The sequence below is a fragment of the Cryptomeria japonica genome, chromosome 4 (genome assembly GCF_030272615.1).
Source record: "Cryptomeria japonica chromosome 4, Sugi_1.0, whole genome shotgun sequence".
Lineage (NCBI taxonomy): Eukaryota > Viridiplantae > Streptophyta > Pinopsida > Cupressales > Cupressaceae > Cryptomeria > Cryptomeria japonica.
The window spans coordinates 173,163,289-173,186,700 of NC_081408.1; the positions used below are offsets into that span (position 1 = coordinate 173,163,289).

The window sequence follows — 23,412 nt, forward strand, 5'->3', positions numbered from 1 at the left end:
ATGCATAGTTGATTTGAAGCTTCCACTTCTCAAATGATACCTTTCTTGCACCAAAAAACATCATTTTCTAAATGGTCTACCAATTGTTATTTTTTTACATAATTGACCTTCCACACCTCTTCGACGTACCCATTGCACACCAAGGTGCAATTGCTAGTTAATAAACAATATCTTTTTTCTTTTTAGCATTATAAAAAACAGGTTTACTTACTTAAAAATCACATTGAGAGATGTAACATTCCATTGCTTGATAAAGAATTGGCAAATGAAAGAATAGGAATGGAAACAAAATTTACATTTCATAGTTTTGTGTGACTAAAGATTCCTAGACTAGATACCGAACTAGGAACCTAGCTTGTAGCCCCTCACAAATAAAACTAGCTTCCTGTGTATAGAGTTTCTAGCCCAAGCGACAATGTTCCAAGATGAAAAAGGTTGGTGTAAATATCAGTTATAGAGATTCAATAGATTTCTAACTCATTTACCAATTTCAAATTAGGCAAAAGGAAGAGGTCGGTCAATCATTTAGGTTTCCTTAGCAGTGATGACTGATTTGAAAAAGTGATAGGTGGCAAAACACTAAGAAATAGTTGTTAACAACAAACTATCATAAGACATAAAATTATTTAGCTTGTGCATTACTCTTACATATAAAATAACTTATTAAATAATGACAATGCTCATATTCAAGATGAAATAAATATTATCAGAACATTAATTAAATTACAAATAAATAAGCGGGATAGACCCGTACCATAACATATCCATTGAGCAACACCTAGACTGCATGAGGGATGCGTAGCCAACCAAAAGACCCCCCACTAACACAAACAAAAAACCTACTAGAGCTCCCTGAAAGCTAACATTTATTTAAAATTTTGTTATTTTGAAATAAAATACCTTATTTATGTTCTATACTCGAGTTTAGATAGACCTAATTAATAAAATTATTCTTGCAATAGTATGAAAATATCTCAAAAATGTCACAAATGCAAATTAGCAACTTCCATGGACATGGCTTGCTAGTTATTATTGTAGAAGAGTGCGACAACTGAACATATAGATAAATCATCTCCTTGGCAACCTTTCACACAACGTTCGGATGAGGTCATCCAGGAACTGAAAATATAGCCTCCTCCCGTCCCTGTCAAAAGACAATAACCTGACAACTAGACCCACTCCCAATCCATAACATAGCCCTACTGCCATAGCCCACCATGTATTGTCCTCCCCTTCAGCTTCCACCTTTACTGGTTGCTCTAATGGAGGTGCACTTGTCCCACAGCTGATATTTAAGGGAGCCCCACATAGGCCGGCATTGCCCACATAGGAGAGGCCACCAAATGTGTCTAGATGTCTAACCTGTGGAATCCTGCCAGACAAATTATTATAGGATAGATCTAAATAGCCCAGCATGTTGACGTTTCCCAGGCTATCAGGGATGGGCCTAGTTAATAAATTGTGGGAAAGGTCTAGCGATTCCAAATCTTGCATATCCCCTAGGGAACTAGGAATTTCTCCTGTTAAATTGTTCCTTGAAATATTCAGTGATATCAAAGCCTTGAGGATTCTCAGCTCCTCTGGAATCTTGCCTGTTAATTGGTTATCTGTTAAATCAATAAGAGTAAAGATGGATAGAATTTTTTGATACTGCATTTGCTGGCCTTTGTTAAACAAATCTATATCATTCTCAAAGAATAAATGGGCATAATAGTAATTGCACCCTATTAGATAGGCATGGTTGCTTTGATTTATCATTGTCTAAAAGCCAGAGAAGTTGGTAGGAAGTTCGCCAGTCAAACTATTTTTTGAAATATCAAGGATCTGAGGATTTTGTAGTTGCGGTATCTCTGAGGGTATCATGCCTCTCAGCTTATTAAAGCTTAAATTAATAATACGCAACTGTTGAAGGTATTTAATCCAGTTAGGGATATGCCCTTCAATCCCATTGTTTCCCAAATCTAGAATTTTTAAACTTATGTAGTACCTGAGAGAGGAGGGAAGGGATCCCCTTTGCTTGTTGTCATTCATGTGGAGGACTCCCAAGGAGGTGATATTTCCTATGTCTTGAGGAATTTCTCCATCAAAATCATTGTTTGTAATATTGAGAACTCCCAGACTAGAGCAATTTGCTAGACTTGGAGGGAGGCTCCCTGATAGCTTGTTGCTGGACAGATCCAGGATGTCCATGTAAGGGCTGCAGATGGAAGATGTGAAAGCTCCGCTGAGATTGTTCCCAAATAAAATCAAGGTTATTAAATTGAGGCCTACCAATGGTAGAATGGAACCGCTGAAGAAATTGTCTGAAAGATCTAGATATTCTACTGCTGACAAAAGAAGGGGAAGAGCGCCCTATAAATTGTTGGAGTGAAGGTCAATATTGTAATCACCCCAAAAACTTCTGCCCCACTTGGCAAACAAGTAGCCAGGAAGATGGCCTTCCAGATGATTGCCTGAAAGATTTAATCGTGTAAGGCTAGGAAGCTCCCATAGCCACGAAGGAACATCCCCAGTGAGATTGTTATATGATAAATCCATGTCCTACAGATTAAACTGCTGAGAAATAAATGGTGGAAGTACCCCTCTGATATTACACCTAGACAACCCCAAAACCTGAAGCCAAAAACTTGGATTCCAAATAGAGCTGAAATTCAAAGTCAGCTTGTTGTTAGACATGATAAGAAATTGCAACCTAGTGAGATTTTCAAAAAGTTCCAATTCAGCACTTGTAAACATGTTGAATGACAGATCTAGATACTCCAGCCGAGAAAGGGGCGTAAATCTGGATGGGATGCTGCCATTGAGCTGATTTTTACTGAGGTCTAAATACTGCAAATTGGATAAATCTCCCAAATTGCTTGGAATGCCGCCACTGAATTGATTCAAACCCAAATCAAGAAAACTAAGAGATGACAATTGGGACAACAAAATGGGTATTTGCCCACTGAAATTGTTGTACCCTAGAATAAGGTGTTGCAGCTTCACCATCCTTGCAATGCTCTCAAGTACCAGGCCTCCGAAATTATTGAAGGAGAGGTCAAGGTGGGTCAAAGAAGGTAAAGAAATATTCACAAGAATCATGCCCCCAAAGTTGTTATCCATGAGCGACAACCAAGAGAGAAGCGACTGATTACAGAAAATAAAAGAAGCATCCCCACTTAAATGGTTGGAATCTAAGCTGAGGTTTCGAAGGGGAAGATTCCAAATAGGAAAAATGTTACCAGAAAGTGTGCATCCGCTGAGATCTAGCATTTGCAGTGCTGTAAAGTTCTGCAGCCACGTCGAGATCTGCTCCGGAAAATCCCTTTTCTCGTTGCCACTGAGGTCAAGATGGCGGAGTGATCCAAATTTTGGATTCGGAGGACAACACCTAAGTGAGAACCTGTAGTGTTATGGATGAATAAGATAATAAAGGATTGAAGCAAGCCAAAAAGTAATCTATTTCATTCGAAAATCCAACATATAGAAGTTCATGAGATCCCAAGGGTCACAGAGACCTCTTGAGAATTGAAGCCCAATAGTCACATTTGTTTATTACATAATAAAATCTAAAAAACTACGAAATTTTCAAAAAACTATATGAAAATTTATCGTAACTTCAACTAGACATAACTTTCTGCTTGGGACTCAAAACTATGAGCCGTTGATCTCGTTGGAAAGGTCTCCAATAGATGTAGACCCACAAATTCAAAAGAGAATAGCTTTTAGCTATTTCGTCGGTGGCAGGGACTAAAAATGCCCTTAAGACCTTCAAAAATGTCAATTACTAATATATAGAAAATCTAAGAAAATATATAGTAATATTTTTAGATTTTATTCTAATCATTACTCTCCCCTTGAAGAGCAATGGGCTCCATTGCATCAATACTCTAAATGAAATGAGGGAAACGAAGCTGAAGCTGCTCCTTGGTAAACCACTTTCCTTGTTGAGTGATCCGCCCTGCTTGAACTACTTTGTATGGATAAATCTGTTGTTGTTTGAGTGTTTTCACCATGGTGTCCACAATCTGATCACATTGGAATGAAGAAGTTGCACCTGGTTTCAATTCTGTAGTGGAAATTGTTTCTACAACATCTAATAGTGGATGAAAATATGGCTTCAAGAGTTCCTTCTGAATATGCAGCCACACCTTGTCCCCGACTTGAAAATTATGCTCTAAGATTTCATTCTTTTTCTTTGCCAGAACCATGGGACTGCCACAGGGTGCTTCAATTGGATGAATTTGCCTCTTAGTTTCATCATTTCCTAATACTGATCTATGAGAGACTGGTTCATTAGGCGATGGAGTTCCTGATATCAAACCAATAGTGTGTCTTACTTGGCAGTGTGTAGGTACCCCAGTTGGCAACTTAAACAAATTCTCATATATTATCAAATTTTGGTCCATTGATCTTTTCTGCTTTGTTGTGGTGTTTGTGATGTCATTGGAATTATATACAGACTTCCTTTCTTCTTCAGAACGAATCATTAATAATATGAATGCTCCTATTTTGACAACCAGCCTCCTACCTTGCTTAGCACTAATCAAGGAGGTAGTGTATGCAGGGCTTAACTCTAGTATTCGGTATTTCTGATCACGTAATCTGATTGTCACGTTGCGAGGTCTGGATTCATAGATACCATGGCATTGGTACATATATGGTTATCCCAACAAAACATCACAAACATCTAAAGGAGCCACATCACAGATTACTTCATCCTTGAAAGGCTTTATAGAGTAGGAAATGCGACACTGCTGGTGCACTTGGATATCTCTCCCCTGACTTACCCATCCCATAGAATATGGTTGTGGATGTACTATTGTTTTCAGATTCAATCTTTTCACGGTCTCTGATGATATTAGGTTCTTTTGACTTCCACTATCAACAATAAAGTGCAGGGCTTTTCCTCCGACCCACATCTGTGAGTGAAACAATCTCTCCTCATCATCTTGGGGCAATATATTTGTAGTAGCTACCGTTGCGTATGGATCAACCTCAATGACCTGTTCATGACTTTCTTTTGGACAAGATTCTGCCACCTGAGGTTCTTCCTTGTCCTCATGTGTCTCCATCATTAAACTTTTTATGGTTTTGCAATCTTTTGTGTTGTGAGAGGGACTCTTATGGAATTCACACCACATATTGTTCTCTTGTGTCTTCTTCATACCCCATGCATTTTTCGTTGGTGAATTGGGAGAAGATTAATTGGAGCTCTTCCATCTGTTATTTGTGAAGTTATCCCTCCTTCCTTTCTGTTTGAATTTCTCCTCAATTATTGTAGCAAATTTATATGCACTAGGTAAACTCTTTATGTTTAGAAATTACATTTCGGTTTGAATATGCCTATGGAGTCCACTATGATATTTCAAAACTCGGTGCTTCTCACAATCTTTGATGCCAAGTTTTGTTGTTAAGTATGGAAGAGATTAGTATATTGTTGAACAGATTGGTCCTTTTTATGTCGAAGTAATTGCCACTGCATATATTTCTATTCATATGTATCTACAGGAAAATATTCTTCCTTTATGTGCTCCATGAATTCTCCCCATGTGGGTTTTTGATCAAAGATGAATGTAGTGCCCATTTCTGCTACCTTGGTTGCTAACTTCGCTTCCCATGAATCTTTCACATGATTTTCAACTTTGAGAAGGGCGAAAGTTATTTTCTCTTCATCTGAGAACTAGTTGACAGAGAAATATCTTTCCAATTTTGAAACCCAGTCATCAACAACATCTGCATCAATCGTTCCTTGAAAGGTGGGTATATTGAAATTCACTTGCACCTTGAATGGTGTATGCCCTGTGAATGGTGGGTTTACAGGGGACCCACGACTTTCCAGCATCTGCTTGAACTGCTCAATCATTTCTTCTCATTGTTTTGTTAATGCATCTGCAACCAATGCTTTAATGTCTTCATCGGTCTACAACTTGGCCATCTGCGATCATGTGCGTCTCAAAGGAAGGTAGTCTGAAGGATTCCTTGTTTCCAACCCCAATCTTTGATATGTTAATCGCGTGTGATATGACATACAGGAGCGAACTTGCTTTGATACCACTGATCCGAATTTTGGATTCGGAGGACAACACCTAAGTGAGAACCTGCAGTGTTGTGGATGAACAAGATAATACAAGATTGAAGCAAGCCAAAAAGTAATCTATTTCATTCGAAAATCCAACATATAGAAGTTCATGAGATCCCAAAGGTCACAGAGACCTCTTGAGAATCGAAGCCCAACAGTCACATTTGTTTATTACATAATAAAATCTAAAAAACTACGAAATTTTCAAAAAACTATATGAAAATTTATCCTAACTTCAACTAGACATAACTTTCTACTCGGGACTCGAAACTATGAGCAGTTGATCTCGTTCGAAAGGTCTCCAAGAGATGTAGACCCGAATTTGAAAGAGGATAGCTTTTAGCTATTTCGTCGACCTTCAAAAATGCCCTTAAGACCTTCAAAAATGCCAATTACTAATATATAGAAAATCTAAGAAAATATATAATAATATTTTCAGATTTTATTCTGATCACGGAGGGAGGCTGAGAGATTTCTCCAGCTGTCGAACTTGGCTGGAAAGAGCGGAAACAGGGCACATTGAACCATGGAAAGCTGTACGAGCAGTCTGAGAGACGATACAGCAGACTCCCACTCTTTCCCGGTGCCGGATAAATCCACGCCATCTAACGCCAGCGACCTCAACGCGACCAAGCTACGCAGCCAATACAGATTGTCTGTCTCTACAAAGCCTCTCACCTCAGTGTATGAATCAGATGGGCGATAAATATTCGAAAGATGCAGAGTGGTTAAGCGCGTCAAGCGGAATTTCCCAATTCCGCCGGTATCTTGCCGCTGAAGCCCGCGTTGGAAAGATCAAGACAGATTGCGGCCATGTTGGCGGTTCCGTTGAGCCGCCCGAGGAGGCCGCTGAGATCGATGCTGCTTACGAGGCCGGTTGTGTTGTTGCAGGAGATGCCTGGCCACCGGCAGCAGTCGGTTCCCTCCATCCATGACTGTAACCGACCTTCGGAATTTACCACTCCAGCTTTGAATGCTAAAAGTGATTTTCTCTCGCTGGGTTTGCATTCCGCTGCACCATCGGCTAAATTGCAGACAAAAACAGTAAGTAACGTTGCTGTCGTAATGAGCGAGAAGAAAACGTGGAAGTCAGCAGCCATGTAGATGATTGCAAGCTCACCGAGGTTGAAATTGATATGACAGTGACTAAATAAAAATGAGACGCTGCTCGAAAGAAGAATAGGAAAGCTCCGATTTGAATCACTGCTCACATTATTCAGTATTTTCTTCTTCTCATCCTCTGCCGTTTCTTGTTTTCGGTTCTGACTGTCTTTATCGCGTGAATCTTACAAAAAAATTAGTTTGTTTGTTCATTTATTTTATTTTATGTTGTTTTCATACAAGTTAGTGAATTTATTAATGATTCAAGAAGTATTTGGCTTATCATGAAGTTGAAAATAATTTGGAAAGATAAGTAAAGTCTCATAAAGGCCAACATTCTTTTTTAAATAGAGTATTTTGATAAATTAAAAAAATTATTAGAAAATCTTAGTTTAGATATGAGATTTTTGGTAGAGTAAAAATAATTATTATCTTAATTTAAAAAAGGTGGATTTAAAAAATATGAGAGCAATCTTACATAGATGATTTTGGTAGAATAAAAAATCTATCATTTTAATTGAAAGACGTTTTGAAAGATGTGGATTAAAAAAAGGCAAATCTAGAAACCTACCCTAGATGTATAATTTTCATAGAATAAAAATATCTATTATCTTATGAGTCTAGAGTCCTACCCTAGATATATGATTTTGGTAGAATAAAAAATCTATTCTCTTAATTGAAAGAGGGGGATTAAAAAAAGAGAGGCTACAATCCTACCCTAGATTAGACTATTTAAGTACAATAAAAAATCTATCCACTTAATTAAAGAATTGGATTAGAAAAAGATGAGATCAAAACCCTACCTTAGATAAATGAGTTTGACAAAATAAAAAACATATCCTCTTAAATAAGAGAGATGGTTTAAAAAAAAAGATGAGGACATATTCCTTTCTAGATAGATGATTTTGATAGACTAAAACACCTACCCTCTCAATCGAAAGAGGTGGATTAAAAAAGATGATCCTAGAATCCTACTCTAGATAGACAATTTATATAGAATCAAAGACCAATCATTTGATTGAAAGAGATGGATTTAAAAAAGACAAGGACAAAGTCCTATCTTAAATAGACAATTTTGGTAGAATACAAAACGTGTCCTCTCAATTGGAAAAATGGATGAAAAAAAAATTAGGCCAAAATCCTATCCTAGATAGACAATTATGATAGAATAGAAAACCTATATAGCATCTTAATTGAAAGAGGTGGTTTAAAGGAAGACATGGCCAAAATCTTATACTAGATAGATGATTTTGGCAAAGTTTAAAGCCAATCTTTTAAAATGAAATAAGTGAATTGGAAACGTTGAAGTTACAATCCTAACCTAAATAGACAATTTTGGTGAATAAAATAAAAAAACTCATCTTCTAATTTGAAATAGATGCTTGAAAAATAAGTGACCAAAATCCTACCCTAAAGGTCTTCTCTTAATCTAAAAAAGTAGATATTTACAAACTTTAACTCATACAACTAATGGAAAAAATTTGTTCTCTCATTAATAAATAACATAATAATAATAATAATAAGTAACCAACACTAAGGTTGAGCAACTAGATTTCATCAAAAAAAGAAATACCTTACTTGAACAAATCAAAGCGATGTATAATGAAAAGGAGGTCGAACCTTAAACGTAAACAATCATTATGAGACTAATGACAAAATGTACATGTTCAATCAAGGAAAAGATCATCTACTTCCAAAGTGTGTAAAGTCAAGATTGTATAGTGATTGTTACATTTTCATGTAAAAAACATATGTAAATGTATAGAATATGACTATCGAATTCAGAGCATATGTATCTTAATTAAGATTAAGTGAAGTCAAGTATGTACAAAGATTGTTACATCTTAATGTAAAAAACCTATGTACATAGCTCCATAAAAGTATATGTATACAAATATGTATATATTTATTTATGTGGTTTCCCATGAGTACATTTTGTAATAAGTGTTAATCATAGAATTCCATGTATCTCATGTATTGTACTTGCATGAAGAAATATAGAAAACTCAACATATATTGTTTTGATGGAATCGCCTTTTGTTTTGTAACTTTTGATTTGAGAGATACTTTAAAATGCAAAATAGTCCATATACAATCATAAGGAAGAAAGAAGAAGAAAGACTACAACAACTATCTCTCTAAGGGAAAAATGCTACAAACCGAAACTATTGGATACACTTTAAATTGTTGCACATAACTTTGATGATATTTATTCAAATTCTGGACTTGCAAACACAACCCATCCACAAAAGCATCGAAATAATATTTTATGAGAAGAGTATATATTCATGAAAAAGAAACTGAAATGGGTTTGCAGATGTCATCTTTAATTTTGTATGCATTCATGAAAAGAAAGTTGAAATGGATCTATATATTATTGTAGTGATTGCGATAATTGATGATCTTTTCTTGGTTCCATAAAAGTTTGAGCCCATTTTGATAATATTAGGTCAATTGAATTTAATGTCTGAGTGCCAACCTTTATTTGAAAGGTACATTTTGATTGTTCCAATCAATTATAATCTTATAGATCGGATGCTAATATTTCTTAGCCCATCTAAATGAATTAGACATTGTTACCGCTTGCATGTGAAAAATCTCATTCATTTTGACAACAATCCATTAACAATGAAAACAACCGCACCTCTGTTTTAGTACTAGCGCTACTAATAAAATATTATTTTTACCTCCCTTAGTAGCCCAAAGGAATAGGAAGCCCCCACCGGAATAGTGTCTCACGCTCCCGTCGGAAAAATTTAAGCGGAAATAGATTTGTCCGATCCCGTTAAATTCTCCTAACCGCGAATAACAAAGCGAGCCGGAAGTCTCGCGCCGGAGATTTTCACCCGCCGAAAAAATTCGTAGCTGGCTGGTTAAATGAAGCAGAAAGCGAGGCAGAAGGGCATAAGCTAACAACAATTTCATGTAGAGCTAAGCATCCTTGCAACAATTCAAGAACATCAATAGTACTCTTTTTAATTGGATGTGAAATTTACTTATTAACTTATTGAATAGGTAGTGATGTCCTTCAACATCTTAGAAATCAAGGAAGATTCCTTTTATCTAGGTAAGAAGAATGAGGAAGATTCCTTTATATAGGTAAGATGAAAGAAAAATTTCATATCTTTTACAATATAATTTGTTCCAAAAATATGGGCATAAAATTTGGCATTAGAGATTTAGGGTGCATCACCATGAACGTTGGAAATCATTTGGATTATAAATTATAGTGATTATATTAAAAAAAAAATTACATTGAAATTTATGAGAAATAAAAAATAATTTTATGATTTTTCAGTATATTAAAATTAACATTAAGATTTTAAGTATTGAAACTAATATTTTTAACTTAAAATTATATTATAAAAAATATTCTTATTTAGATTTCATATTTAAATCACTTTGTTTACATTATAAATAATTATAACTAATAAATACAATTTTTACATTCTAATTTTATGCCCTTCAACATATTATTCCAAATATATTTAGCTATCAATCTAACCATTGCACCTTGGCTTTACATCCACCACCAATTGCATTTCCTTGAGAGTTTCTAAAACTTTTTCAACAAATATTTGATTACTGTATAAATGCATATCAAAGCTGCAGCAAATGCATATCAAATATATGATTACTTAGATCTTTGGTAGATATTTTAATTACTGATTAAATGCTACCAGTTGTCTTCGCTACCAACTATGTCTTCAAATACCTTGCATTGCTGTACACACAAAATCAACAACATTTGGTATAGGGAATGTGCACCAGTTTGCATCGACAGATATAACAGGTATTTATTGTTTATGCTTTATCTGTTTTCTTCTCTAAAATGCCTATCTTTCCCTTCTTAAATAATACTATTTCTTCCTTTTGCCTTGCCAATTACTCCACTGCTCCTGTGATAATGGTGTAACACTTTATTTACTTCCTTTGCCTTGAGAGTCACTCCATTGCTTCTGTGATAATCACACATTGTACAATAAATACCATTCATTAATCCAAACATTAAAAAGGATATTTTTCGAGTACATTTTTTGAGGTATTGAATTTTCACAAAAGAAATTAATTCTATAGAAGAAAAATGTAAATTAAAAAGATGTTGAATGAGCATGAATCTGAATAGATCTTAGAAAGTTAATAGAAGCACATCTACCTCATAACATGAAGGAAATACTATGAATCAAAAATTTCATTCACACATTTTAAGGTATAAAGAAAATTAATCACAACCTAAAATTATTTTAAAAAGAATTTGAGCATTAATTGTTTAGTGTTAAATTTTGAGAAAAAGATTTTTATTAAGACTATAGAGTTTCTACAATTATAATATCTAAAAAACCAAAAGAAATAGTTAAAAAAAATTAATTTTCAGTTATGTACTATCATGTTTTGCACATGCTTCTCATATAGCTCATTCACTTCCACATTTACAACATGCTCTTACTAAGAAATTTTCTATTATTATGTCGAATACAAATCCTTCCAGCAATTACAAAATGTTGCAAATGTTGTAAATGGATTATTAACTCCTAAAAATCTAGTGTTGATAATCATCCACTACTATCGACATTAAGTTTTGTTGAAAGAATTGTAAATTGACCAATATAGGTTTTTTATTGTCACAGTCTTGCAAGTAAATGAGCGTTTGCATTCCTTTGAAACTATGGCATTTGAAATTTGTAAGGTATATCATTTCATATTTTTTAATAAATAAATGAATTGAAATGATTCAAGTTTTAGATTAAAGTTGTACCAATAAAATTATTATTATATTTTTACGATTATATTATCAATTATTTAGGTTAGGTTATAAGCATAGCCTTCTTTTGTAAGGAGTGTAGCTCTTCTTGTTTACAATTCATCTCTCTAAAATTAATGTCCATACTATAAAATTACATCCCAATAAAGGAGCAACTACATATATTTTTAAACAATAGTAACATTATGTAAATAAATAAAAAATATATTTTCATTTCTACTATTAGTCGTTATGATTACTATTCTTGAGTTACTAATGTTTTATTCATAATCATCTTATTTCATAATATGAAGTGAAACAACTCCAAAGGTTTAAGCACTTGGTATTTACAATGGATAAAATGAAAAAGGTCAAACACTGAAGATTTGTAAATTTTGTTATGCTGAGACTTGTAAATTTTAACTTGTTACTTCACAATTCATTGTGAATTATGTACTATATGCTTTCAACACATTTTTAAAAAATCATTCAAGTTTATAATAGACATTGTAGAAACTTAATAAATTGTTACCAATTGAATGTAAATGTGTGTGATGTTTAAACCTAGCACCTTAGCATAGTACCAAAAATCAAATTTTTAAAAGAGGGATACTGTAAGACATAGCAAAGTTAGAGGAGGGGTTAAAAACTTCTCTCACTAAGTTAGAAAAATTTATTGGTAAATTTAGATTCTCACCAGTAAATTTATGAGTTAAAGTTTTGGAAAAAAAAATTGTAATTAACCATTAGCTTAAAAAGAAAATTACCTAATTTATTTTGCATTTTTGTTTCTTTTTTTAAACTATTGAGACAAACTTCCAAAAATTTAAAGCTTAAAACTTTGGACTTATCCAATACTACAAAATTCATGGCACCACTTACTTCAAGTTACCACTACAAATTTTCAATAACACATTGCAATATTCTAGAAAATCCCTCTCCATAAAATTACATCCTAAAGAATTTGAGTATATTTAATTATAAAATAAAGTTTTGATATCAAATGGATAAATGGTTGTCTCTTACATGCTACTTTTTTTAGAGTCTTCAAAAACAAAAATTATTATCAAATTCAAATGGAAACTATAAGGAACCAACAATAATAACAAAATGCTAGCAAGGAACATGTTTTTGTTTTCCAACTAACTCACTCCTTTGTAGAAATAATTTAAATTTTCTTTTACCAATTTTTTTTCTTAGTTGTGTATGATTATTTAAATATTAATATTATTTAAAATATGGTATAAATATGTTTAACTATATTAAATTACAAATTTATATATATAATTTCATGTTTTCATATATCAAAAATTAAATTAATTAAAGACCCTTGACATAATCATTATAAAAATCCTACTTGACTCAATGATCGCTTACCAACTCGAGATAATCTTCTTTTTGTTAACAATCTTGTACATTTATCATGAAATGATTATGATACTGAGAAGGAAATTGTATTTTTTGAGAAAATTTGTTACCATAGATAGTCCAACAAAGTGACATAAGGTCAATACATTCAATATTATAATACTCATTTTAATTTGTATCCCAAAATTAAAGAAAAATGTTATTAAAATTATGATAAAGAATGATTAGTGTGCAAATAAATTTGTTCTTGCAGTAATCAAAGATAGCAGAAATTTCAAGCTTAGAAAGTGTTTATTCCCTATTCTAACTTCCCTTTTGGATTAAATTATTCCTTTACATGTAATGTTGTATAAAATTGCATGCATTTATTATGAAAATATTGGTTCACGTTTCTTGAATGTTCAGTATTTTCCTTTGTCAATAAACATAACTCACTTCACTTCTATATAAATGTGTATACAAGACAATAGCAAAATCTCTCTAATGGAGTATTTTGAGTAATGTATAGCTTCATTTTTGTAAGTCTTTTGTCCATCGTGTCCTTTTGATTGAATACTTGTTGCCTACAATCTAGGTGACCTCAAATTATTCTATACTACCAAAAGAGAAAGCAAATAACAAATATGTTTTAAAAATGCATAATATCAATAAAACTAATTTAATCTTTTATCTATAACTCTTATTAACACTTGTAATCTATATAAAAGTTAATTATCAAAAGATGTATAAATTTAACTATATAATTAATTATATAATATTAAAATATATCTGAATTTCAATTTACTATAGGTGTATCCCTTGAGCCTTCTAGAGGTGCAAGTACTAGTTTAAACATTTTTCTACCAGAATTTTTAATCTATTGATTAACAACGTTGGAGACTAAACGAGTGAGTAATGTTGCTATCATTATGAGCAAGAAGAAAACATGGAAGTCAGCAGCCATGGAGCCTATAAAAAAGAAGTTGACTCTGGAGGATTGCAAGCTCAGCGATCTTGATATTGATATGACAGAGATTAAATACAAGGGTTCAGACAAAAATATAAATAAAAAATGAGACGCTACTCGAAAAGAGTGTAGATAAGATCTAGTTTGAGTCACTGCTCACTTTTTTCAGTATTTTCTTCTCATCCTCTGCAGTTTTTGGTATTCAGTTCTACTGACTATCATTATCTCATGAATCTTAGGAAAAATTAGTTCGTTTGTTCATTTATTTTATTTTGTTTTGTTTTCATATGAGTGAGTGAATTTGTGGTGAAGTTCAAAATGATTTCAGAAGTATTTGGTTTATCAGGAAGTTGAAAATAATTTGGAAAGATTTTATTATATAAGTTCAAAATCTTATTTTAGATTATTTTGATAAAATAGAAGAAATTATTTTTCTAACTAAAAGAGATGGATTTAAAAATATGAGACCAAAATCCTCCCCTAGATATAAGATTTTGGCTGAATAAAATAATTATCTTAAGTGAAAGAGGTGGATCAAAAAAACATGAGAACAAAATCCTTGTTTAGATAGATGATTTTGATAGAATAAAAAATCTATTATATTGTTGAAAAAGGTGGATTGAAAAAACATTAGTCATCATGAAATGAATCAGATTGGAGGTGGGGCAATTTGCAATTTATTCTTTGTACTTTCTATTGGCCGGTTTCTCATGTGAGGCTTGTCTTGTGTAGGACGAGGACTGGCCGGGCTTGTTGGATCGAGTGCATTCATTGCATAACCCATCCTCCTTGGATGAATGGTTCTCAAATCTCCTAGTATTTATCATAATGTTGTGAAAGACTCAGCGGGAGATGGAACGAAGACATTCAAGCAAGTGATTACTGAGTTGGTGGTGCTTCCGGAAGGGGCTAAATTCTTCCCACTAGAAGAGAAACCAGGAGATGGAGTCAACGACGGAGGAGGAGGTAAGGTTCCATCTGTCTCGTCATCGGTTATCTATCCTAAGTTGCAAATGGCTAATGCTATTTTATCAGAGAAGAATAGGCTTAGGAATTCAGCAAGTTTTCTAGCAGCTTAAAATGTGAGCAAGTTACCTTGTAGGAATTTTCTAAATAATTGGTTGCATAATGTCTGGAGTAAGAAATTAGGGTTCACTTTCTCCTTTTGTTGGATGGTTTAGAAAGGGTTTTTCTTGATATTTTTCAATAACCTTAATAGTCAAAGAGATGTTGTCCAAAGGCAGTTTTCGACTATTGGGTCGGGTTGCTTTAGAGCCATTTCATGGGACCTAGTGGTTAATTTTGAAGAAGTTCTAGCTTTATCATGCCCTAGGTGGGTTACTATTAAAAATATTCCTCCTTATCTTTAGAATGTCATTTCCAATTTGGTTGAACCCTTGGGTAAAGTCTTGCGAATGGATACTATTGTGTCCTTATTGCCTCATATGAATGCTAGGATGTTGATAGCCCTAGAGCCTAGCAACGAGCTTCCGGACAACATCAATGTTGAGCTTATCAGTGAGACCGCTATTTTCCCTATTGAATACATAGGAGGCTTGAATACTTGTTTCCTCTACAGAACAGAGGGTCATATTCAAAAGAATTGGCCTCTTATTTAGAAGCCCACCAAAAATACTAAAACACAAGGTAGACCTAACCCTGTGCCCGTGCAGACCTCAGACTCTACCCCTATTGCTATACCATCCTCTTTGAATTTTTTTTTCTCTATCTGACCGTCCCGATGGCTAGGTTGATTCTAATCTGTCCAACCCTATGATGGATGAAATTAATGCCGTATGTGATGAGATTAGGAAAGTGAGTCAAACGTCGGCTACTCCTACCCTTTTTGTTGACTCTGCTGCTCCCAGAAGTAGCTTTGGTATCTCTAATGCACCTCTTCCCAGCCCTAGAAAACTCAATGCTCAACAAATAATTCTAGAAAAATTCAAGAAATTAAATGCGACCCGAGAGAGAGTTCAGGGCATTTTGGATCCTGGGCCAAGTTCCCAGAGTACTAATGTTAGAATTGAAGAGATTGATCCTCCTATAGTAAAGGCCACTACCAATGATAGAGGTGGCTCTTCGAAACACTCTACACCCACATTCAAAGAGATGATACCTAACTCTAATGGGGAGGGGAATAAGAGGATTAATTTCTCTAACAGATCGAGTGTATTAACAGTTGATGAGGGTAATATGGCGGATTTTTTAAACTCTCTATTGAAGAAGAAACTGCCTCGTGAAATTCCTCCTACCCCCCCCCCTTTCAGGTTAGGTACCAAGCCCACTGGAGGTAGAGATGAGGTCTACATTACAACCACCCCTATGGCTGGAAATGACCCTTAGATGGAGCTGGAGACGGATATTGAATCTATGAATGAGAATGTTGAGGATAAGAGGACCTCCTGGGTTGTTATTCCTTATGGGAACCAATGCAGGGATAGCCTAATTAAGGAAGCCATGAAATAATTTGCGAAGAAGGTGGCCAAAACCAAGAAAGCTTCTAGAAAGTAGAACAAGACCATAAAGATAAACAACCCTCTTTCTCTTGGTGTTGAGCAAGAGTTTGAGTTTAAGAAAAAGAGGGGTTGACCAAATGGATCTACCAACAAACCTAAAATAGGGATTAAGCCCAAAGGCAAACTCCCTAAGTGCTATGACAACTTTTATACTCCTATAGAATTGTAATCCCATCCCCCCTATGGAATTGAATATTTCCTCATGGAATGTAAGGGGTCGAGAGACCCCAGACAGTAAATATGTTGTAAAAAGATTCCTCAACCTTTATAAAATCATCAACATCCTATTGTTGCAAGAAATTAAGACAATAGACTTTTGGTTGGACATCAATTTGAAGTGCATATGGAGAGATGCCAGTTATTTTACTACCAGACATTTGAAAGGGAAAGGAGGGGCAACCATACTGCTCAACAGGAAATGGTCTGATCATGTACTCAAATGGGGTTGCTTGTCTTGTAATAGAGTGGCGTGGGTGATCTTGAAGGTGGATGATCTAGAGTTTGGAATATGTTTAGTTTATGCTCACAATGAGTACAAATGTAGAATTGACTTATGGAAGTGGATGTTTGAGATGGATAATATTCCCTAGATATTAGGGGGTGACTTTAACATGATATAAAACCCCTTGAATATGGTGGGGGAAAGTAGATTTGAGTGCAAATGTGTTTCGTACACTTGGTGAAATTATCAAAAGGGCAACAAAAGAATATACTCTAGGTTGGATAGATTTTAATTTAATAGAGACTTTTTTAGTGTCTATAAGGATGATGAGGGGATTTAGTATAAGTCTCTCCATTTACTTTTTCAAACCACCACCCCATCCAAGTAGATATCTCTCATAATAAAAGAACTTTGGCTAGAAAGGTTGATAGGAAAGGATTTCCTCTCAACAATAGCCTTCTGGAGAGAGAAGAGGTCCTGCAAGCAGTATATATTATCAGAAAATTTAATAATTGTGTTGTGAAAGGTATCAACTCCATTGATTCATGGAATCAGAAAATTCAAAGTTGGAAATCTCTTTTTTCAGACTGTAGGTAAAAAACTGGCCAAGAATGCTAGGAAACAGGAAACCTTGGCATACCTTATATTCCAACATGCAGAGAAAATACAGCAAACTGATCCTTTGAATTTAGAGGCCCTAGAGGCATTGTCCCTAGCCAAGTACTCACTTAGGAAAATTTAAAATATCTGAATTAAAGGGGCCAAAAATAGAGCAAGTATTCAATGGCTAGAGCATGGTGATAAAGGATCCAAATTCTTTTTTCATTTGTTGAAAAATAAAGAAGCCAGAGTTAACATTAACACCATATGTGAGGATGGCTCTTTAATCTCTGAGCAACCTGATATACTTAGATCCTTTGCTAAATTTTATCAGAAAATCTTTACCATAGAGGACAATATGATGCAAAAGGAAAGAACTAGACAATTATTGAGAAAGATCATCCAAAGGAAGGTGAGTAGGGAAGATATTGATAAATTGAACAAGACCCTATCAGTAGATAAGATCAAGGAAGGTATCTCATCCCTCAATATTGGAAAAGCACAAGGGTGGAATGGCCTCTCGATTGAGCTTTATAAATGTTGCATTGACAAGATAAGTGAAAACCTATTAAAAGTGTTTCAAGAGGTAGATATGGTAGGCTCTCTAGGTGAGGAAATTAATACAGGAGTTATCAAAATGATTCCAAATAATGGAGATATAATCTTGATTAAAAATTGGAGGCTTATCACCTTGTTGAATGTGTCATATAAGCTCCTTGCTAAGTTTCTTTCTTGTAGGATGGAAAATATCCTTCCATAGATTATCTTCGTTACTCAAACTAGTTTTGTCAAAGGAAGGTATATTCTTGAGAATCTCCTTACATGCAAGGAATCCATGGGCTGGGCCAGGGATTCAGGATAGGAAACTACTTTTTTATTGCTTGATTTTGAGAAGGCTTATAATAGAATAGAATGGAGTTTTGTCAATACGATGTTGAAAAGTTTAGGGTTTCCCAAGTATTACTACAAGATGGTTAATGTTCTGATGAAATATTCTAAATCCCATCTTGAAATTAATGGTATTAAGTCAGAAAGGTTTGACAGCTTATCGAGATCTACAAAACAAGGATGCTCACTAGTTCCTAGTATATTTTTAATTGTTGCATATGCTTTATTCCATTTAATGAGGGATCCCACTATCTCCCCCATGGTGGAAGGAGTCAAGCTACCAAATGAAGATGTCTTATCTAATATCTAATTTGCAGATGTCACGACCATTTTGACCAAACTCAATGAAGAAACTCTCGTTGCCTTAATGAGAAAGCTTGACATATTTTGTGAGGCCTCTAGAAGAAATTTTTTATTTTACAAATCTGTTCTTTTGGGGTGGAAGTTACACCCCCCTGATTGGTTCAATAAATTCTCTTTCAGATAGGGAGGGCCCAATCATCTAGTTAGATATCTTGGTATTCTATTTGTAGTTGAACCTAATATAAAATCTATTTGGGAATGGGTCAGATGTAAGATTGATAATAAGCTTAGAAAATGGAATAAGCACTATCTCTTTGTGGCTGTCAGGGCCAAAGTTTGTCAAAAGATAATATCCTCATATAATATCTATTACCCTTCCTCATGGTTATCCAGTAAGTATCAATTTTGTCATATCCAAAAGATAATCAAGGAATTTATTTGGTCTGATGACAGAGGAGACAAGACAAGACATGTGGTGAATTGGCAGCGGTGTACTATGAGAAAGAGAAATGATGGATTAGGTCTTAAAGAATTGAGATGGCAAGGAATTTCCCTTGCTACCAAATGGATCTTCAGAGCCTTATAGGGTGAGGAACCATGAAAATTCTTAGTTAGACATAATATTAGTAATTTTTTTCCTAAATAGATCCCTAATTGGAGAGGGTTGAACCTTTGTGATATTATTGGAGGAGACTTTGAAGTTAGCCCAGCATGATCACTTGATTTGAGATCAATTTGGAAAGCCTAGGAGGAGGTAAGAGGGTTGATTTCTTACAATTGTCTTGTATGGGAGAATGGGGATGTATGTGGTGAACACTCTATTTGGTAGAATCCAAACTACAATGACAAGCCATTGGCTCTAGTACAGAGTTGCTCAACTAAGATTTGGGCTAGAAAAGGTCTTGAAAAATTCTTAGATGTTATCAAGAATGGGCATCTTCTTAGCTGGAATGATATTATATCCAATTATGACATCCCCTCCTCCTATTAGAGAACTCACACCATGCTCAAAGAAGCCTCTTCTCCTCATTGTCTTCCCATACCTTTCTTTGTAGACTAGTCCATATTTTGCTCCTTCAAATGACCCAACGGTTCCCTGCTTCCTGACACCAAAGCTAAATTCATTTATACATTCCTTGTGGATAGTGATTTCATTATATCTCATGCTAATTCCTATTTGAATACCAGTTTTGATATTTTCCAATGGAATCTAATATTTGATGCTCTTTGGCACAGACCAGTTGAACCCAAAAAGCATTTTTTTCCCTAGCTGCTTATGCTTCACAAGCTTCCCATTCATAATCTCAATGGGGATATCAGTATTTTCTCCTATTGTAGATTCCCTAAGTCCATTAATCATATATTCTTTGATTGTCTTTTTGCTAAAGAAACTTTGAATATATTCGGTCTTGTTATTGGCAATAATATTAGTATTCTTGAGATTGTGACTGGTCATATCCAAAGCCTCAAAAAGTATGCTAACTTCTTTTGGTCTCTTCTACCTGTTAAAATTATATGGCTTATTTGGAAATATAGGAATGATAACTTGTTTAATGGCAGAGATAGGAACCTTATTGGGTCTCTTAGGATACTCATTTTTCATGACATTAATGTGCAGGTAATCGTGGCTATGACGATTGAGCGTAGAAAGTTTGATAAGTTGCTACGAGATGGGGCATCAATGATGTTCACTTCAAAATTTTCTCATGGCTTCATCTGTTCTAGGTTCTCTAGTGACAAATCTCCATTTAAAATTGTCCTAGATAACTTTGTGAGGGAGATAGATAAGAAAAACCCCAAGGGCTAGCATGCCTAGGTGCAGGACATTTCAGTTACTAAAGTAGTCATCCAACTCTATGTGGACCTGATACTCTGGGGTAAAGTGTTGAGATGTAGTGATGAAGAATGGGGATGGATAGGTTGGGTGGAAAACATTGGAGACTCTAGCCTCCCAGATGGGGAAGTCATATTTTAAAAACAATATGTATGGGAGATGTTTTATATCTATCTACCCCTAACTATTCAGATATAGCTTGTTTTTGAGGATCTTATCCTGTGACTTCTATATATTGTATATCAAACTGTGACACTCTCATAGATTACTCTCTTTTTATTTTAATATTTGATATTTAATAGAAAAAAAGAAGGAAAAAAACATTAGTCTAGAATCCTACCCTAGATATATGATTTTGGTAGAGTAAAAAATCTATTTTGAATGAGGTGGATTAAAAAAAAATTAGTCTAGAATCCTATCCTAGATATATGATTTTGGTAGAATAAAAAATCTATCCTCTTAATTGAAAGAGGTGGATCAAAGAAAAGCGAGGCTATAATCCTACCCTAGATTGATGATTTTCGTAGAATAAAAAAATCTATCCTCTTAATTAAAAGAAGTGGATTAGAAACAGATGATGCCAAAACCCTACCCTAGGGAAATGAGTTTGGTGAAATAAAAAAACTATGGTCTTAGTTGAGAGAAAGATATATTAAAAAAAATGAGGAGAAGAGCTATTAATTGGAAGAGGTGGATTTAAAAAGGACAAGGACAAAGTCCTACCTTGGTCAAACAATTTTGCCATAATATTAAAAACTATCATCTTAATTAAAAATGGTGATTTAAAAAAAACAAGGTCAAAATGATACCTTAGACAATTATGATAGATTAGAAAATCTGATAGGATAACCAGTGGACAACTGAGAGGGGAGGGGGGGGTGAATCAGTTGTCAATAGATTATGAAACTTTAAGCACTTAAAACCTTTTTATCGAAATGCATAAACCAGATACTAGAATAATAGAGATATCAATTAAGCATAAACATAAATCATAAACCAAATACCATCACTAATACATTTGGACTACATTTCTGACTGAGGTTTTTGATGGAAAAGGTATATTGTGGCCAAATTTTATTTTTTTTTGAAAAAATGCCTGCATTCGTCATAATTCCGATGGCAATTTCCTATTTGGTTTCGACGAAGAAGGCATTAGCAATGAGAATTTTCATTTTTTCAAATAAGTGCTCGAGTTCATCTTAATTCTGACAACAACGGTCATTACTTAAAAAGAAGAAGAGGGGAATTCATTTGTCCATTGAAATCCTGCGTAGGCGTCCGTGGCGACTTCAACCCCCAATAACATCAAACCCGTGTCGAAGGCATTTGTGAAATTGCTTGCAATCCTATGTAGGAGGTACATTCAAATTGCCCTAGTTTTTAATTTCATGTTGCAAAAAATATACATGTGGTGGTTAATTGCCATAGTCTAGATAATCTCGTAAAACCATAGAACTGTGATTGAGGAGTGAGTGTTCAATTTTGTAGCAACAATCCCTTCCTCCCGTATACGCGTGTGTTGATTGCTCACATGAAATCACATCTCTTTGCAGCATCGTATCAAACAATTCATGAGCCTTGTCCATGTTTCCACATTTTGCATTCATGTCAAGTAGGGCATTTGCAAGTACAACACCTAACAAAATTCCTTTATCCGTTATGCTTTGATGGATGTCCATACCTTGTTCCAAAGCTCCCTTTTTTGCACAAGTAGGGAGGATGCTGGCAAAGGTTGTGGAATTTGGCTTTATGCCTTCCAATTTCATTTGCTTGAAAGTGTCTAAAGCCTTTTCGACAAATTCATTTTGTGCATATCCAGCAATCATTGCAATCCACGAGACAACATTTCTTTCAACCATTCTATAAACAGTTCACATGCCTTGTCTATGCTTCCACATTTTACATACATGTCTACCAGGGCAGTTGCAACTACATCTAACAAAATTCCTCTATCCTTTATGCTTTGATGAATGTCCATACCCTATTCCAAATCTCCCATTTTGGCACAAGCAGGGAGGATAGTAGCAATGGTTGTGGAATTTGGTTTTACACCTGCCGATTGCATTTGCTTGAAAGATTCTAAAGCCTTCTCAACAAATCCATTTTGTGCATATCTGGCAATCATTGCAGTCTGGGAAACCACATTTCTTTGAGGCAATCTGTCAAACAGTGCCTATGCCTTGTCTATGCTTCCACATTTTGCATACATGCTAACAGAGTAGTTGCAACTACATCTGACAAAATTCCTCTATCGTTTATGCTTTGATGGATGTCCATACCTTGTTCCAAAGCTCTCATTTTGGCACAGGCTGGGAGTACGCTGGCAAACGTTAATAAAGAAATGCAATGATCAACTCCAAACACATCAAACCACTACTAAACAAAACCGAAAGTCTAAAATATGATAGGGAATAGTGTGAGCTGTCCTGAAATAAAATATTTTATTTTCAATTTCAACTAAAACATAATTACTCAGCCATTTAATGTTATTAGTAAGCATTTAATTTATGAAAGAGATAAATGGTTGGCCACAAGTACATGAGTTACTAATTGCACACAAATAAGTGAATTTGATATTCAAAACTATCTACAATGAATTCATTTCTTTT

At 34.6% G+C, this 23,412-nt stretch overlaps 2 protein-coding genes across 2 annotated transcripts; both read right to left on the reverse strand.

The window, feature by feature from the left end:
* Positions 1-1,068: 1,068 nt before the first annotated feature.
* On the reverse strand, positions 1,069-1,758 carry LOC131040912 (putative receptor like protein 25). The gene has a single exon (XM_057973870.1). The coding sequence runs from the start codon at positions 1,756-1,758 to the stop codon at positions 1,069-1,071; it is 690 nt and encodes a 229-aa protein (XP_057829853.1).
* A 3-nt stretch (positions 1,759-1,761) lies between these two features.
* Positions 1,762-6,666, reverse strand: LOC131040913 (probable LRR receptor-like serine/threonine-protein kinase At4g36180). Its single transcript, XM_059218984.1, has 4 exons — positions 6,517-6,666; positions 3,684-3,748; positions 2,614-3,382; positions 1,762-2,352 (listed from the first exon to the last, which is right to left on the reverse strand). The coding sequence occupies exons 1-4, from the start codon at positions 6,664-6,666 to the stop codon at positions 1,762-1,764; spliced, it is 1,575 nt and encodes a 524-aa protein (XP_059074967.1).
* Between the last annotated feature and the right edge of the window lie 16,746 nt (positions 6,667-23,412).